The sequence below is a fragment of the Lissotriton vulgaris genome, chromosome 9, assembly GCF_964263255.1.
Source record: "Lissotriton vulgaris chromosome 9, aLisVul1.2, whole genome shotgun sequence".
NCBI lineage: Eukaryota > Metazoa > Chordata > Amphibia > Caudata > Salamandridae > Lissotriton > Lissotriton vulgaris.
Genome location: NC_141697.1, coordinates 348879598 through 348899052, shown reverse-complemented (window position 1 = coordinate 348899052; position 19455 = coordinate 348879598). Strand labels below are relative to the sequence as shown.

Sequence of the window (19455 nt, the reverse complement as noted above, 5' to 3'; positions counted from 1 at the left end):
CTGCCGACGCAAAGCTTCAAGGATGACAGACTCTTCACGCTACACTCTACCTTCTTTTTGCGCCGAAAGCTTTCCACTTGAGGCCTCCTGCTACGTGGATGGAATACTTTACGCCAGACCGTAGAAGATAAATCTTCAGCAGGACTAACCTGGTCTCTGTAGGCAGCCCATGCACCATGACAATTGGCCTGAAATTGTGGTTTTCCCCTGGTCTAGCACGACCATATAATCGTGAGTGGTGCTTTCTGCTTCTTGATGCTATTTTCTCTAAAATCTTTGAAATACAATATCTATGGTTCTACTGATTGGATTATGTTGGTTTTGGTGTCATTATATTTATTTATATATATTTATTAAAATGTACTCTATTGTTCAAAATTGTTTTAGGATTTTACTTGTGTTGTGTTCTTACTTTGTTACTGTTTGTGAGCTGTATAAATAGTTTACACATTGCCTCTAAATTAAGCCTATTTTTGTGTCTAGCTACCAAGGGGCTAACAGGTGAATTTCTTGACTTTTTGTGGTTCACCCTGAAAAGGATTGCGGGTGTTGCCTAAGTTGGGCTTCTACCCTCACAACTAATATCCCAATTTTTTACATGTGACTTCTTGAATTCCCAATCAGGGCCTCAGGAATTAAAGTCACTAGTATGGAGCAGCAGTCTCCATCAGACCTGTTCTCCTCACACACGCCAGTCCATTTGTGATTCCCTGCAGCTCCAGTTAATTGAGGATTATCCATACCATTGTAGCACCCGCTGGATTCCTAGGACCTTCTTCAAGCAAACCACTTAAAACAGTCCAGTATCCAACAGACAAATTACTCTGTCAAGGACAGATGCATGCCATAGACATCAACGCAGTAAACCGTTTTTCCTGTACCAATTCCTTGGATCAGTAACATAATATGTATGAGCAACTCTATCAAGGTTTCTCTATGAAGAAACCCCTTGCCTTACACACAATGAAACTTACTTTTGAATTTTTTCTTTGCTATCCTTGTCGGGAAAGATACTCACAACTGCATTGTAAAGGCTGAGATTCGAGAGAGATGAAATACTTTAAACTTGTTGTGAATACCCACAAACATACAGGTTTATGTGCATTCGTTATTTTATGTATGGTCACTCATCCTCCAATCCATGACCTCTTTCCACTTTCTGGCCCTTAACTTAAAGTTGTGGAAAATCTAGCTGATTTTCCTTCCTTATTACTGAACTTGTGCTTGGTCCATGGTGTGGAACTTGAATGCTTATTGCTTTTCTTCCAGCCCAAAAGTTCCAGTTTCAGGTGCAAAGGCTTTTGCTTATCAGGTTGGTAGAGAATATTTACGCCCAGATGTAACATTTTTGGTCTTAACTCCATGGTACCTTTGTGATTCATTTGAGAAATCAATTTATATGTCAATGTGCACGTAATAATCGCAATTTCCCTACACTCAACCATTTTACTTAACTACTTCACACCATAATTGTGCTTTTTCTAATAGACAATTGGTAGAAAATGTTTGAACATTCCTATATTAGGAAGGTGGTTGGTAAGCATGCATTCAATCATAAAATACCCCAATGAGTGAGAAGTCACATTTGTAGGGCAACAGAGCAAGGATAAAGGAAAATATGTAATTCCAAGCCCAGATGCTAATTAAATCCTAAGTAATATAAAATAGAGTTCTTACTTAGCAATGTTAATTTCTTAGGATGCCTTTGCACCTTATTCTTTTGAACTGCATTTTGTTATGTCAACTTGTGTCCAAAACAACAAAATAATCAGATTAAAAACTCAGAGCAGAGGCATGTAAATGAGGATTAATAATGTTGTTTAGGGGAGATTACCTATCCATAGCTGCTCAGCTCCTCAGATTTGACATGCTCTATATTTTGTAGTACTATTCCTTCCTGATATACCAGGAAAACTGTCAAACTGAGATATGAAGCCCTTGTTTAATGGTTAATGACCAGATAAGAGACCTGGTCTTGAAAAACAACAGTCATGAAAAGAATATATTCTCATATGTTAAGGACTACTTACCATTTGCCCACGTGCTAATGTTGTGTGGTGCACTAGACTGGTGTTCCAGCTGTCTCTTCCCCAGCTGGCTCATTGTGAGAGCATTCAAAGAACCTCTTTTCGCTTGTCTGTACTGGGCTTCAATTAAAAAGATATTGATTGTGTAAAAATACTTCAAAGGAACTACAAAAACAGCAACTTTTGTAATTGATCACTACTGCTTGATACATGTAACTATGTTTCTAGTCATATGTGGGGCAACAGTTAATGTTCAGATTGATTATTTCCCTCTTCCTTTGATATGAAACTAGCTCACTTTTCTGTCTTACTTTTCCCTGAAACAAACAGCAAACTCCTGTCCATCTAAAATTGTTTAAATTATATGAACAGCTTGATTTCACTACAAGGAGGTCCATTAAATGAGATCATGCTTCAGTAGAAAGTGTCCACTACTAACGTGGGATAATGTAAGGGCCACTAGTATGCGCCCAGAGCCAGCTGCAATAATGCTAGACTGAGGAAAATCCTTTAGAGACGTACAAGGGCCAGGTGGCACCCCTTAAATACAGGACATCCTGGGTGACATCATAGATATTTCACTCTTGTTGCCTATTCGATGTCACTCTGAACCCCGTAGCTGAAAAACATCCACTATTACCCATCTATACATCTATATATTATAAACATTATAGTATTTTCAGTAGTTAAACAGATAAGTAAAAGTAACTAACCCATATGAAGAAGTCTAATTATAGCCTTGTGTGCTGAAGTATCTGTAAGGTGACATATGAGTACTATATAATATACCATGACTAAATAACTAAAAACGTTTGAAACTACACCTTGAAAAGATGTGTGTCTCTTTCAATAATCCATAAAATGCTAAGGGCCTGATTTAGATCTTTCCAGAGGGGAATACTCCATCACACATGTGACGGATATCCCGTCCGCCACATTATGATCCCATTATATCCTATGGAGATTGGCCAGGATATCTGTCACTTTGTCATGGAGTATTCCATCCGCTGAGATCTAAATAAGGCCATTAGTATTTTAGAACCAATACCTCTCTCTCTCTCTCCCCCCTTCAAGGGGGGAGTCCTTTAATTCCAAATTATTCAGTCTGTGAAGGAGAATGGGGTGATATGACACCTGCTATCAAAACATTAATGGAAAAATGGAAAATGGGGTTGATGCCAAGAACATGAAATAAAATGTGTTAAAGTTAATATGTGCTATACATGTGTGTGTTTTTGTGTGTGTGTGTGTGTGCGTGCATGTGTGTGTGTGTGTGTGTGTGTGTGTGTGTGTGTATATTTATATATATAGATGCGAATGGCAATGGGACCTCCGTCGGCTTCCCAGTGTCGTACGCGCTGCTTCATCCAACAAAGGAACCACAAACCACAACTTCAGGCAAATAATTTATTTCCTCCTGACGCGTTTCGGGCACCACTTGCCCTTGTTCACATGTACAGAGGATAACAAACACAATTTTTTATGTGTGATGCTGAACCTCGTGACAGAACACCAGTGCTCAACATAGAAAAAATACTAATGTATGTATCCATCATTCGGCATATATATGTATATTCACTGAAAAAAAAAAAAGGTTACAGGAATGTTAAAGTTAGGCTCAGATTTCACTCATACCAACCCATAGACATTCAGCAGCTATAGTTACATGAGCTAACTATAACTTTCTCTCCCGCAATGCACTGCTTATGACCTCACATTTTACATCACTCATGACATGATCAATGGCAGTGACTGATGACATCTCAAATACCATCCCTGATAACATTATCACGTGAGTGTTTCATAAATGTTTGTGAGACTTAAAGATAAATACTAAGCTACACCATAGGTCAAATTATTATTATTTCTGTACTAATAATGAGTGATACAGTTTCTAACATAATTCATCTGAATGGATTTGTAACTGTCTGTATCAGTGTGGGAGTGGGTGTGTGAGTGGATGTATGGCTGTGTGAGTTGCTGTAGGAGTGGCTTCATGGGTGAATAAGTGGGTGTGTAAGTATCTATATGGATGAATAAATGGGTATGTGAGTAGCTGTATGAGTAAGTGGATGGCTGTTTGAGGGGCTGTATTGAGGAGTGACTGGGTGTGTGAGGGGCTGTATGGGTGAGTAGGTGGACGGGTGAGTGGCTCTATGGGTGGGTGAGTGGGTGTGTGAGTGGTTGTATGGGTGAGTGAGTGGATGTGTAAGTGGCTTTTAGGGTGGGTAGTGGCTTGAGTGGGTGTTTGGTTACCTGAGTGGGTGTGTGTGGCTGCATTGGAGAGTGAGTGTCTGTGTGAGAGGCTGTATGGGTGAGTGAGTGGTTGCCTGAGTGAATGGATGTTGAAGTGGTTGTGAGAGTGCATGAGTGGGGGTTGCCTGCTGTTCCCTGCCTGCATCACTTTGGTCCCATATGATGATTTAAGCTGGGGTGGGACTACATCCCCAAGCCTACTCCAGGAGGTCACAAGGTGCATTTAAGAGCAACGGGAATCACGCGGCGGGGTTGCCTGCTGTTCCCTGCCTGCATTACTTACCTACCATACAACGATTTCTGTTGGGGTGGAACTACCTCACCAGGCTGCTCCAGGACTCCAGGACAGATTCATGCCATAGACATCAAAGCAGTAAACAGTTTTTCCTGTACCAATTTATTGGATCAGAAACATAAAATGTATGAATAACTCTATCAATGGCACATTTAAATGCAACGGGAGTCCTGCAACGGGGTTGCCTGCTGTTCCCTACCCAAATCGCTTACCTGCCATACAGCAATTCCAGCTGCAGTGGGACTACGTCCCCCACTCTGCTCCACGACTCCAAGAGGTCAAAAGGTGCACTTCAGCCTGACAGGAGTCCCACAGTGAGGGTTGCCTGCTGTACCCTCCCCGCATCACTTACCTGCCATATGACGGTTTCGGCTAGGGTGGGACTACGTCCCTCAGCCTGCTCCATGAGGTCACAAGGTGCATTTAAGTGTGATAGGAGTCCCGGAGTGGGAGTTGTCTGTTATTCCCTTCCCACATAACTTACCTGCCATATGGCGATTCCAGCTGGGGTGGGACTACGTCCCCCAGCTTGTTCCAGGAGGTCACAATGTGTATTTAAGCATGACCAGAGTCCCGTGATGCGGGATGCGCGTAGACCTGTGGTCGGGCCAAGACAGGCCCATCTTAGCCCATCATTGCCCAGATGAGGCTGGGCTGGGTCACTCCTCTTTGACCTTGTATTCAGGTACTGCACTACTATTGTTGACTTTTTTTTGGGTGGCGGTGCTCTTTTTCAGAGAAAGCAGAAATGGGCAAAGGAAAAGCTCCACATTCAAAAAAGGCATGTGCCTCCACACTGGATGGCTATATTAAGAAAGCAGTGGAGGCCCTTAATAAAGAGATAGAATGTGTCCAGTCCTGGCTATTGACAACCAAGTAAATTCCGACTCAAATGGACCGATCATACAATTAGCAAATCCGTTCCCCACTGACTTTCACCAAACTATCACGGATGCCCATATCATTCAGTGTTCTGAAGTCCATATTGGAGGAACGACACAAGTTGCTCAATGTTTATTAGTACCTTCCAGTGAGAGATTCCTCAAGGGGAGCCCCCCAACTAAGTGGAAAAGTAAAAATGTGGCAAAAGAAAAAGTAGCTACTGCCACTGGGTCCCAACTAGAGGATGTGGATGTCTGTCGTCACCCTAGTAATTACAATACATCTAGCCAGGAAGCTATGCCAGTTCTACATAATAAATAGTTTGAGCACATTAAGGGACTGTGGTAGGATTTACTTGTACCTATCAACAAGCTATTGGATTGTATTGACGGGCTTCTACTTAGTAGTAGAGCTGAAAGGATAATCCTTATGCACAGTAGAATTGTTATTGTAGGGTCTGGTAATAGTATTGCAATGCCATCAATGTCATCGGTGCCCCCAGTTATGATACCGCAGATTCAGCCATTTATCTTTGATTTTCGATAGCAAGTTCCATAAGGAACTAGTCCTATAACTAAATGGCTCTTTGTGATCCAAAAATGATTAACCTACCACTGGCTTGCTGTCCCTTTTTGGCAGTTTTGGTTAATGTTCCACCATTGAACCCTGTATCTAGTGCATCATTAGAGAAATTAAAGAATAAGGTTGTACATTGGCCTGATGTAAACCATATATTCCCATCTAGTAGATCGCACCAAATATTGTTGACATGTAGAGTGGGGTGGGTACGGCCCCTAAGCAAAACTTTTAAGGGAGATGGAATCATCATAAATTTTTAACGACCAGATTTGCTTGACAATCTTTAGCAAGGTCATTGCATGTTACTCAAATTACCAGAAATATGGCTCTATTTCCCTTGGGCTTCTTCTACCACCACCTACATAGTTTTGAACCAGGGTATAATTGCAAACCTAATAATCAGCAGGTGCAAGAGATTTTTCTCCATCTCCCTTCCCATTAGCCATGTCCAATGGGTGCCACGGCTAATAGGTTCCAAGTTCTGAGTTCACTACATGAAAACGAATGACTTGAATATAGTTCGGTCTGTGTTCTAAAGAGATGGAATTTGAATGGAGGAGATCTAATGAAGGCACCGATCTACAATATACCTTGTATAAGTGAAACAGAGGGTGAAAATATGAATAATTATTTGCGACTCAGTTAAACTATAATGTGCTACCCTCTGTTATACCCTCTAAGATATTTAGAAATCAGGAACCTGAAAGGTGACATATTTTCGCAACTTGCAACAAACGTTTTTTTTATCTATGTAACATATTATTCCAAAGGTGGTCTGAAAAGAAAACTTTGAGAACCATAAAAGCGCTAATATTCAAGAATGCCTTTGAGTACAAAAGCTTAAGAATCCAAAGCAAATGATTCCAATCTTTCATTCTTTAATTAAATCTTGAGGCTTCCAGCCTCTACCCAAAATGTGTTTCGTCAAACTGGTGTGTTGACTAACTTTATCAAGCCATAACTAATAATAATAGTCAATTTTGATCCAATATACGATATATTGCCATAAAGTCTATACAAAAATGTGTGTGTACATTGACATTAAATCGGGGAGCACTTCCGGCATCTGTCGGGATTTATTACCATGGCCGTACCAAATATTGGATCAAAATTGGCAATTATTATTATTTAAGCCCTGGTGAGGTTGCAGGCAACATGCCAGTACGACAAAACACATCTTGGCTACACACTAGAAGCTTCCAAATTTAATAAAAGGATGTAAGATTTGAATAATGTACTTTGGAATCTACGCTTTGTGTGCTAAAGGCATTCAATATTTTGTTTGCTGAGTCGAGCAGGTACACCATGGGGTGCTTTGCTTAACCATTTCTATTTGTCTACTCATGGTGTGCCTACTGTATTGCTATGCTTGCTGTGGTCTGTGATAATCAGCGTTTTACACCTTGGCATAGTGGCTACATCTGATAGCACCTTGGTTGGTATTGGGGACTGCCTTATTGTGGAATTTGAACTTCTTGTGCCAATTGGCTCTCATAGTCTTGTTGGCCTGCCTAACCAGCTCTCCTGCATACAAGGCTCAGCTCAGCATGTAGTCCGCACACAATTCAGGTTGCAAGTACATGATTGAGTAGTTGATGCTTACTCCAATGACACATATAACTTGCCTGGCAATACGCTAAGTGGGCCACTATGCTGTTGACCACTTGCTGGGTTGTGAACATGCCACGCCTCACACATCCATGCTCCTACACTATGGCCAAGCATAGGTTACATGACACTGTTATTGTTCTCATATTTGGGCAGTTGGGTTTTGTCTCATGGCCCTGGGGCGGGGAGTTGGGGATTCACCTTTTCGCGTCTAAATCAGGTCCACACACACACACTTGGGTTGTCTATACATTGCTGCATTCTCACCTAAGGTACAATCAATTGCTCATTTACAATATGAATGTCCCCCGTCCCATACTCACAGTAGGATCACCCTTGCTCCAACTAATATAATATCACTCATGAACTGAAATGTCAGGGAGGAAAACAACGTTTACCCCAAAACTTTTACAGTGCAGGGAATCACAACGCAGTCGTTACAACAACCGCGTTGTGATTCTGCATACCATTACTCAGAACAACGACTTGCGTATGGGGGGGGAGGGTGGTGTTGGATTTACAATCCAACACCTTCCCTAGTGTCTGCACAGACTGGAGTTGGAATAGTAAATTATACTATTCCAACATCTAGCGCCCCCCTCCGCAAGTCGTTGTTCTGACTTGCAGAGTAATGGTATGCGGAATCACAACGCGGTTGTTGTAACGACCGCGTTGTGATTCCCTGCGTTGTAAAAGCTTTCCCTGCGTTGTAAAAGCTAGCGGAATAACATCATAGATTCGTCAGGGATTATCTACAATGAATACATTTCTTCCAACAAGAGGAACCAGGAGCTTAACTAGGTCCAGCACCCATGCTCCTAATGCTAATACTTTGTATACAAGTGTGTGCAGTTCCTTTTAAAGAAAAGGGGAAAAAGAACAAAGATGGGTTTCCAGGTCACAGGAGTCGGCTCCAATAGGAGCAGGTGTCCTGACACACCCCAAAAGGTGTAATGCATCATCATTTGAGCATGCTGGTGCTGGTGCTGCAATGCCTGACGGGCAACCACTAGGGGGCATTTGCTGGAGATCTTTTGTTTTGCCATATGATGAGGTGTGGGTTGTGTAAAATGTATAGTGTGTGATGTGCTCATATGGGATACAATGTTCCTAATAGCAGTCTAAATCAATTGTTGTGGAATGAGGTCAACATGTTTCTTGCCTCAAACAGTCCACTAGGGATCTACGGCAATTCTTCAGCAATCAAAAATGTAACCTATACTACTTAGTGACTTAATTCAGTACTTAGTGATATCTGCTGTAGTAATCAGTCACACATCGCAATACAAAGCACAATCTACCTTGTCTTCGAAACTGACCCTTAATAGAGCCAGCACACGTATCATGAGGAATTGCCAGAGTATAGCACGACAACGCGTCTTAAACGAGGCATGGCGTTCTCTTAGAAACCTACCCCGGCTCTGCTTCCTCATGTAGATCCCATCTTTGTTCGTTTTCCCCTTTTCTTTTAAAAGGAACTGCACACTCTTGGATACAATTAATACATTTCATAGCATACAAACCGTTCCTAATGTAGGGGTATTGACATTGCAATCCCCAAGGAATCCCTCCTAAAAGTTTGGAAGGTCTCAAAATACAGAAGGTATGGGGAGGACAATACATTTACACTTTGTTTTCTTCATAGACCTGGGGTGTCATCACCTGGGTTAGCCTGGGTTTTTATTTTATTTAGGTTGTGCTCAATGGAAGTGAACAAAGAGGATTGCTATCTCCTGGTTGAATGTATAGTGGATATAGTAGCAGTGCTACTCTGAAACACTATGCCCCTTATATTGAACACGTGTATCATAAAAGAGAGTGATCCAATCTAGGACATAGGGGGCTGTGATCAATACAAACTCCATCCTAGAAGATACCCCCTAAACCATCAATCTAACATCATCTCACAGAGAAAAAATGTACCATTATTTCTCTGAGCGTCAAATAAATGGCAAGTGGTGAATTAAAAAAATCTTAGCCAATGTGCCCTAAAATATATGATGTCCACAAGTTTAACTGTGTTCCCAAGGAAATAAGCAAGGGATTATGTTTGTCGATTAGTAAAAAAATGCCATATATTTAAATGAAACAAAAGTGTACACATAACATCATTACTCACAAATACATATGTATACAATATAAAAAAATCAATGAACACCAACATACATGAACTGGGATGTTACATTGAAATAATATTTAAACATATGTTTTCAAACATCAAAACAACACGTGTAGTGTCCTATAGTAAGATTATATGGGGTTGTGACATGTTCTAACCCTCTAACTGAACAGTTCAAGGCGTACTGCTGGTCTCTTTGTAGTGGTGGTCGGAGCTCTTTATCTGTTTGGAGGTGATGTAATGATTTACATCACCAATATCACATAAATTATAATCTTTGAGGTTGATAATAGCTCCTGGCCACACCCGTAGATGCGGTGACGCGTTTTGACCTTCGTATTAGGCCTGGAATGTTTTTCAATGAAGGTCTTCTTCAGGGCTGGGGGACTTTTTTTGAAGGGACACGTTAACACAGGAACTTCCTGCTGCTTTAATGGATACAAGCGTTCTATTTCTTGAATGGGTCTGTGTCATACAATATTTAGACTGGTGACCCTGACTGTGTCAATGGACTGAGTGTTATCCAAGGTTAACAAAATTTGGGGGAATTCTTTCCAGTCTGGTATTTGGATCCCTTGCTACAGAAGTGGCATTCATGTTTCGCTTTTACCTTGGAGAAGGACACCGGCCGTGTAAATATTTATGACACAGGAATTTTTGTATCTCCCTGTGATGGGCATTTTATGCTGAATGATTAGTCATGATTCGCAGTAAAAAATGAAAATGGTGTCACAAAGCAGCAAGAATACATGAAAAAGGACTGTTTTATGACTCAACTTTAATGCATTGAGTCCAAATCTCTGAAACACTGTTTACGTTACTGTGCCTTTGTTAAAGTGAAAGGTGTCCTGCTTAGCTCCAGGAACAATGGAGCCAAGCCAGATGTTTATTATATTAAACTATGGTAAATTTAGATAGAATTAATTTAACTGGAACTCATTGCATAGTTAGGTTTTGTTTGGAAATGTGGCAAAGATGCAGTAGTTTTCGCCCTACGCTGGAGACCCTAGTCCAAATCATTGCTTGATTTGGTCTGGCCAGTAATTTGGTCGATGCATCCAGATCTTTCAGAACTAAACAATTCCCAATGCATACTATTTCACTATTACTACAGGAACGTGCTGCTAATGAACTTCGGTACTACGCCTATGTTGTAAGAGTGACAAATCCAACTGGTCTGGTCTTGGCAAGCTGGTTATGTAGGTAAACAATGTTTTAATTCTTTTATTGCAAGCACCTGCGCCAAAAAGAAAAAGAAAAATATGCTCCAACCTAAATGTGTCGTCTACATGCTTGCAATAAAAATGAAACATTGCTTAGAGTTTAATGGAATAATTTGGGTGCTTCATAGGCGGCACATGTACTTAGAAAAGGTACAGAAACGGTTTTTAGCTTTAATGTACTTCACAGGAAAATATAATGCTTATTTGCTCAAAGTGAAGATACTATTGGCGTTGAATTACTGTAACCTAAAATATAAAGTCTAAAAACATAAGAATGGCTAAAAAGAAAAGAAAAGGAAAGAATAGAATAGAAAGAAAAATCATTACAGAGTAAACTACTGGCAACCAGAATTGGCACTGAAGTGCTCTTCATTTTAGTAGAATGTGCTCGTGCGAACAGGAAAAATACTGTCACTCACAGCACAAGAGAACCATGGCTGAAGTGGGCTCACACAATGCCCCTTGCTATACACTGTGGTGGGAGGAAAAAATGTTTTACTGACAACTGAACAGACACTCGGATGAAGAGATCTGACTAACACAACCTTTAGGAGTGTGTTTTGAATTTAGATATGTTTTAATTACAAAAATCGAGAAAAACAACTATGGCTGCCTCTGGACCAGACCTAAATGTACTTCAAGCCAACCTGTGATGTTTACAGGTTCAAAAGTAGGCTCTCAGCAAGTTTAGAAGGAAAGGCTGTCCTAGCCAGCAGCACTTCAGGAGGATTTTAGGCAGATGCTTTATCGGATTAGCCGCTCTGCATCTTGATGGAGGGCAGCAATTTATTTCATGTCTCTGACATGCTCAAGTAATTTATCTTCGAACTCTCCATCTAGCCTCCATTACTGTAATTAAAGTTTCGCTGCGTGTCATTGTATTTCGATGGCCTACATTCTGATGAGAGGGCTCTTCTGGTACAAAGAGTTCCTAATCCACCAGCATCTCAAGGTCAGCTCGATCTGAGATATCGGCAAAAAAAGAGATGTTCTTCTAACCTAAATTTCGTTGCTTTCCAATTGAATCCTAAATCAAGCACCGTAATGTACCTGAGTAATCAGTTTGTTCTGTGGCCTTTTCCACTAGAAGGAAGCCAAAATAAGAAATCGATTGCTCTCAAACAAATTAGCTTAGCAGGACGAGAGAGAGGAGAGAGAGAGAGAGGGGAGAGAGAGAGAGATTCTTTCTCTCACCCACGTTTTTCCCATTGACAACCAAATTACAGTTTTCTTCTACAAATTCAGAAGAGGGAAAATTGTTACATTGTCATTATTGTATGTGGAGCACTTTTCAGAACAGTTGGACCATAAAAACAAAGCATATCACAGTCAGCTACTAGCTCTAGTATCCAACATTTTTTGGGGGGGGAGTTTTATATAGCGTGAACTAAACCCGAAAGTATGAGAGCGCTTCACATGAGCACCAGTTGCATTACAGATGGACAAACATTCACTTTTTTGGTTAGACTTGGGGAAAATAAGTAATTTGCCCAGAATCACAGGATGTTGAGCATCCCTGCTAAGACTCGAACCCGGTTCCCCAGCTCAGAGGTCGACAGCTCTAGCCGTTAGGCCACATCCAAATAATTACCCCAGAAAGTTTAACTGCATCCCAAAGTAGCTTAACATCATTCACCTAATACCAGTGTTCAATAGACGTGGAAACAGGTGACAGGAGAAATGAATCCAGCAAAGAAGTGCTACTCCTTCGCCCACATAGAGATATGGTGGTTAAACAGTGTCCACGACATTAGAATGTACCAGGGAAATGAAATCACTTGTACTAAATATTCCAATGACGCTTTTTGATCTGAATAACCACAACATGTTAAAGCAGGCACTTTAAGAACTATCTGTGTTCTCTGGGCAAAAAAGTTAGACTCCATGTAATGGGCAACCTGATGGAAAACAACAGAGAGTGGGTAACTATAATAATATAGAACTACTGCGTGAACAGATACAAATTAAATTGATATTCTGAAATGTTAGGACTTAGAAGTGTCTTTGCAGGGAACGGTTTAGACTGTCAATAAATGTGGTAATTGCTAAAAATCTAGCTATGTTTTGTTTGGGCTGCCATTGTTGATTTGCTCATGACAGCTAGAAAATGTTGTTATGGGTTGCTGCTGAGACTGCATTGGACTAGAGAGAGGAACTCCTCATATTATCATTTGAGGAAATACAAAATAATAGGAGGCATACAATTCTGAATGTGAGTAAACTGGAACCTCTGAGTTCAATTAACCTATTTGGAGTATCTCACTCTTCAGTACACTTGTCAAGAGTACTCCATGGCCTAAGCAATTCACAGCCTTGATGTTTAGCACATAGGAAACTTGATTGTTGTGGTTGATTCTTGGGCAATTCTAAATCATCTTGGCATTTCACATTTGGTGTGGACCTGACAGAAGGGTTTGGAGACTACTAATTCTCAGCGTCTCACATCTGGTTGTATCTCATAGGAATACTTGAAGATTGAACAAATGCCTGCTGCATCAGCAGCTTGCATTTAGCTGGCAGTACTTAAGTTGTAAACAAAAATAAGTGCAACAACCTGAGGGTTTTTGAAAGAACTCACTACTAGAGTAGCCAAATAATTTCATATATAAATATTCGTTTTGTTTCAAAAACCTCAAATAAGAAGGCAAGGATGAGGTGCGATCAGGGAGAGGAAGCTCTCACTATTCGGGATTTTGGAGCAGAGCCAACTCCACCTGTGGCCACTGCACCTAAATACCCAGTTTGGGCCCAGTCTCTGATTGCTGACCTCTTGACACAACTTGGTGATTTGATTAGGCAAGAGGTCGCCCCGCTAACTGACCAACGTAGACTGCTGACAGACATGGTATTAGCAAGACTGATACAACCCACCACTTCTGGTAACAATAACAGCCTAAGGGGGCCTTATAATAGATCTAATAGTTCTAGTTCATGCCCTGGGAACCCTACTAACAACCAAACGAGCAATAGTAGACCAAGTTCTATTAATAATATGTGGGTATCTTCCCAGACAGTGTACAATGCGATAAACAATAAGATAATAGAAAATGTCAAACTAACAAAAACATGTACAGGAAAATATATTTATTGTAATTATTGAAATAAATATTTTATAAAAAAATATACAAATAAAATGGAGTATTAATCACGATAATGTGCAAATCATACAATACATAAAAACAATCATAAGTTAAAAAACATGTAGATACGATCAATCCAATAAAAAGGTTGCCGCTGAGCTAGTGTCTCATTCTTCGACGCGCATTTCGGTGTGTAAGGACGCCTTCGTTAGGAGTCTGCCAATGGTAAGGAATATCACGTAACCTTGTTAAAATTGTTCATGTGGCACAGTGATTCTTCTAGATGACAAGGATGATTGTCTGAAGCTGACAGAATACCGTGCAGACGATACTGTTGGCGGCTCCCCTCGGCTCTGATCTGCCCTTGTGAAATAGCTATTTCACAAGGGCAGATCAGGGCTGTCTGATATTCCTTACCATTGGCAGCCCCATAATACTATATTGAAGATCATCATTTTCGACATACTGGCTACTCATTTCCCCATATAAATTTATTAAGTGCTGCTCCCGTTCTGAAGCCTTTCCATCTACACTGGCCTAGCAGCACACTATCTTAATCGGATGTTGACAACCATGATCAAACCCTCCAGCATTCTAAGTTTCGCTGATTAATCAAATAGATCCTTGCAGAACCAGGAATATTGTGGCCTACAAAAAATCTCCTGACGAAGGCGTCCTTACACACCGAAACGCGCGTCGAAGAATGAGACACTAGCTCAGCCACAACCTTTTTATTGGATTGATCGTATCTACATGTTTTTTAAGTTATGATTGTTTTTATGTATTGTATGATTTGCACATTATCGTGATTAATAATCCATTTTATATATAATTTTTTTGTAAAATATTTATTGCAATAATTACATATTGTTTTTCCCTGTCCTAGAAGATTCTTTTTGTCAGGAGGTCCTTGTTTTTACACATACAAGTTCTATTAATAGACAGTCTGCCACCCAAGGCTCTAATAATAACTTCCAGCCACTCCCCACACAATCCGAACACGCGCAGTGTACAAATAGTCTACAGACTCCAGCACCTGACGTGACAGGAATCATCTATCCTTCGGTCTCTTCCCCTGTCAATCCTGTAATTCCAGGGGAGAAACGGAATGTAAGGAACACCGAAACAAGGGGTGAGGGTGATGTTGTGTTGCCAACCATAGATCTCCCCCCTCAATCACTGCCTTATGTAGTGGTTTTAACAGGGGTTCCACCTCTAAAGGCCTCCCAGAGAGAGTCACAGCTGGATCTCAGGAACAAGAGCCTGTTTTGGCTGGAAACACACAGGCACTTACCCTATGAGAGGGCAGGGGATATTTTGATGGTAAGGAGGGTAGATTGGGTGTGACCCAACAAGAAAAATGCCAGGGGTGATTGTGTGATTATCAACTTTAAAACCCCCCAGACGGTAAGCTCCTTACTAAATCAAAGAAGTCCCTCTAATGAGTCCAACAAAGGAATGAAAATACTCCCCCTTGATTAATTTTATTACAACTACGCGGATCAGGAGCGGCCAAGGTCGCTCTTAGGTTATAATAACCAGAGGGTGGAGGGACAACAGATGACCCGTAACCACTTCACCAATAGGCCGCTGTTCTATAACTTGCCAGTTACCAATCGGTACGGCCCTTTAGAAGAAGTTGATTGATTAATAACTACAGGAGCCATGAGTTGTGGTGAGAGTGGCAAGGACAGACAGAAACGGAATGTGATGAACAATTCAGGGAACCTCCAGGGGTCATCCATGCCTGTTGCGAAATCAGAATTCGATATATCTGATGGGACTACGCCTGGGGAGTGGGAAGAGGTATCTTCATCTCTCATGTTGCCATTGGTTAGCGCAACAACTACCCCCACTAACTCTCCCACGGATGCCCTAAATTCCTCTAACCCCCAAATGTCATCTGAAATTGCTCTTAGTCACTCTGATGAAACATCAAGGCAATGTGGAGATCTTAAGATTCTATCATGGAACTTGGCAGGCATTGAGGCTAAGTTATCTTTCCCCGAATGGGGTGCTTTGTTGACCAGTTTGATGTCTGCCTGTTCCAGGAGACATGGGCTAGAGATGATTGTGCAAGGGTGGGTTTTGCTACTTACAATATACCTGCTAGTACAGGGGGAGAGGAAGGCCGTCGGCTGGACTATCTATATGGGTAGCTTCCCATGTGGGTTGCTATCCTACCCCCGTGAATACCCACTCCCTAGATATCCAAAATGTCCTGCACACCTTTCCATTTAAATAAAACTAGCAATTATCAATATCTAATCCCACCCGTACCTCTGGCTCAGGAATCAAAAACCTTGGAGGAATTCAATCTTCTTATCTCGAGGGTGCCATCTAACTCAGGCCTGATAGTTGGTGGAGATCTAAATTGTCACTTCGAAACCCTCTTAGGCACAGACGGGGCCATTACCAATGAGGAGGACCTCAAGTGGGCTATACCTGACCCCCAAACGTATCCAGCAAAATCCTGGTCACCTCTGGTTTTACAAAGTAATGCCATTGCACTAACCCACTCTTTGAGGGCCTGCAACGGCCGTACCCCTTCGGATAGACCGAGTAGGCCGAAATTTAACAGAACTGGTCATGCCTCCCAAATAGATTATATTATGGTTGAGTGCAGATCTTGGCATCGGGTGAAGGACTTTGAGGTTATCCCATGGATGGATAGTGACCATAATGCTCTGTCTCTATCCTTCGGGGTGCTAGACTCAGGATTATCCCCTCCTAGTGAGACTCCGATTGATGAGAGGTTAACCCTGACCAACGATAGGAGAAGGATAAAATGGGGGACAGTGAAACAGTCCCTGGAGAAATTGTCAGAGCTCTATGGAATGGTTATCCCGATATTACAGGAACTAAGTATGCTCGGGGCTGATGGAACGAACCCACTCCATTTACTCTCGGTTGCATCACTCCATAATCAGCTTATTGATAACTTTGCTGACATTTTGAATCCCATTAGTCGCTCAAGGAGAACCAATGATCTACCACATTTGTGGTATAATGATAAATGCCGTAAGGCCAAGACAGCGTTGCTGGAGGCTATTAAAGGGGATGAAAAGTTATTGATAAAAAGCAGACAGGCCGACTATGAAGATGTTGTTTCTAGTGCAAAGCTAGCCTGGGAAGAAAACAAATGGCTAAATATTAAAACTGCCCTACTGACCCGGGATATGAAAACATTCTGGTTAATAATTAGAATGGGATGTAAGGAGGGTACTCTTGTCCGTGAACCTAACCTGCCTGCCGAAGTGTGGACTGGGCACTTTTCAGCTCTGTTTGCGAACAATCCAGAACAGGACCCCCAAATAGATTCGAGAGGTATGCTTTGCTTGGGTAATGCATAAGATGTCCAACCGGCACCATTGATTAGTCAGATACATGCTATTCACGAAGGAATAACGCTTCGAGAGGTTACCTTAGCAATAGAAAGACTACCAGAGAGAAAAGCACCTGGGTTAGACAAACTCCCCGGGGATATGTTCCGGGATGAACCGTCAATTTGGGGCCCTTATTTTCTTGTCTTATTCAATGCCATCATGAATGCATGCCCATTCCTGACACCTGGGTCGGGGCCTATATTGTCCCAATCTTTAAAAAGGGTTCCCCGTTATAGCCAGCAAACTATAGACCGATCAGTCTGATCGATGTCACACAAAACTTTTTGCTCTGGTAATACTGGACCGAATCCAGGGCTGGCTGGAAGAGAACGACATCATCAGCCCATACCAAGCAGGATTCAGGAAAAACACCTCCACACTCGACCAAGTGTTTAGATTCCAACTAATCACTTAGAAGACAGTATCAATGGAGGGTGGCAGCCTATACTTGATATTTGTGGACCTGAAAACTGCTTTTGATCTCGTCCCCACACCTAAACTGTGGATATGGGGAGATATGGGGATCCCTCCCTATCTACTTGACATCTTGATTAAGTTGCATGATGACACCTATGCTAAAGTTAGATGTGGAAAGAGAGGAGATTTAACCAGCAGGCTTTCAGTTGGCAGAGGTGTAAGACAGGGCTGTGTGCTCGCACCGACCCTGTTTTGCCTCTATGTCAACGCATTGATTCCACTTCTGGCTGAGGTAGTAAATAACGATGCCCCAAAGTTAGCAAACACCAAGGTGGCATCATTGATGTTTGCTGACGATACCCTCCTCCTATCAAAAACACAGATGGGGATTCAGAGGTTAGTGGACAGTTTCGCCTCATTTTGTAACAGTAGGGGTTTAGTGATTAATACTACTATAGCAAAATTCATGATTGTCAACCCCCCTAAGATAACACGTCCCAACCCACAACTGAACGGCTGTTGTTTGGAAAGGGTGCCTGTCTTTGAATATCTTGGCATCACCCTTTCAGAAGATATGCAGTGGGCGCCCCAAATAGCCAAAGCTAAGCTTAAGCTATCCCAGATTGCCGGGAGTATAGCAAAATTAGCCAGGGAATCATCTTTTAAACCCATTGTTCCCACGCTAGAAATGTATAGGGCGCTAGTGCGTGGAGCAACCCTTTATGGGGCAGAATTATGGGGGCACCGTTCGTCTTCTACCCTAGCTATAGTCGAGAACAGATTTTTAAGACAAATAACGGGTCTCTCAGCAGGTACTCCGTTAATTCCTCTACGACTAGACCTGGGTATTCCGCTGATTGAAGATGAGATTGCCCTAAAACCTTTAACCTTCTGGCGAAGACTCTGGGCAACTCCCGAATCAGCATCATATCAGGCAGAAACAATTGAGATTTTATCCTACCCGGGTTTGTTGAAAAGAGTTCCCTGGTTTGCCCATGTGAAGCATGAGTGCGTAAAGCTTGGTCAACTCTCCCTGTGGAGCACTCCAGACATTACTAGCTCTCTAGTTCCCCAAGCCTTATTACCTGAGACCTATCGCACCCTAAAGCTCGAAGCCATGCATACAAATTCCAAACTGGGTTCCCTCACGACACAGTTTCCTGTAGTGAAGGATAATTACGATTTAGACATTTTCCTGGATGATATCCTTCCCCAGGTTGCAAAAAACTGTATCTTCAGTTCAGATACAGTACTCTACCCGTACGTGCGTCTACTAATATATGGGCTGGGCAGAAAAAGGAGGGTTGCCCTGTATGCATTACACAAGAGGAAACAGAAATGCATGTTTAAATCTTTTGCCCTAATTACCAAAAAGCGAGGCGCTACTGGCTTATATAGCTTTGTCAGAATCTGGGTTTTGAGCACTGTAGGGAGGCTCTTCGGGTCTTAAAATATGATACATCTAAACCCATTGTGTTTGCTGTCTCACGATATTTAAACACAATGTGGAGAAGGAGATGGGCTTTTATACAAAGGGATAAAAATTATAAAATGTGTATCGGCAGTATATTTGTATATCTGAC

At 41.6% G+C, this 19455-nt stretch overlaps 1 protein-coding gene across 1 annotated transcript in view; it reads right to left on the bottom strand.

Annotated features, from left to right (window-relative positions):
* UNC79 (unc-79 subunit of NALCN channel complex) overlaps positions 1–19455 on the bottom strand; it is a 644685-nt gene that overhangs the window by 212190 nt on the left and 413040 nt on the right. The window contains exon 34 of the mRNA XM_086937713.1: positions 2031–2147. Coding sequence (XP_086793839.1) covers positions 2031–2147 — 117 coding nt within the window. The remainder of the gene's footprint in view (positions 1–2030; positions 2148–19455) is intronic.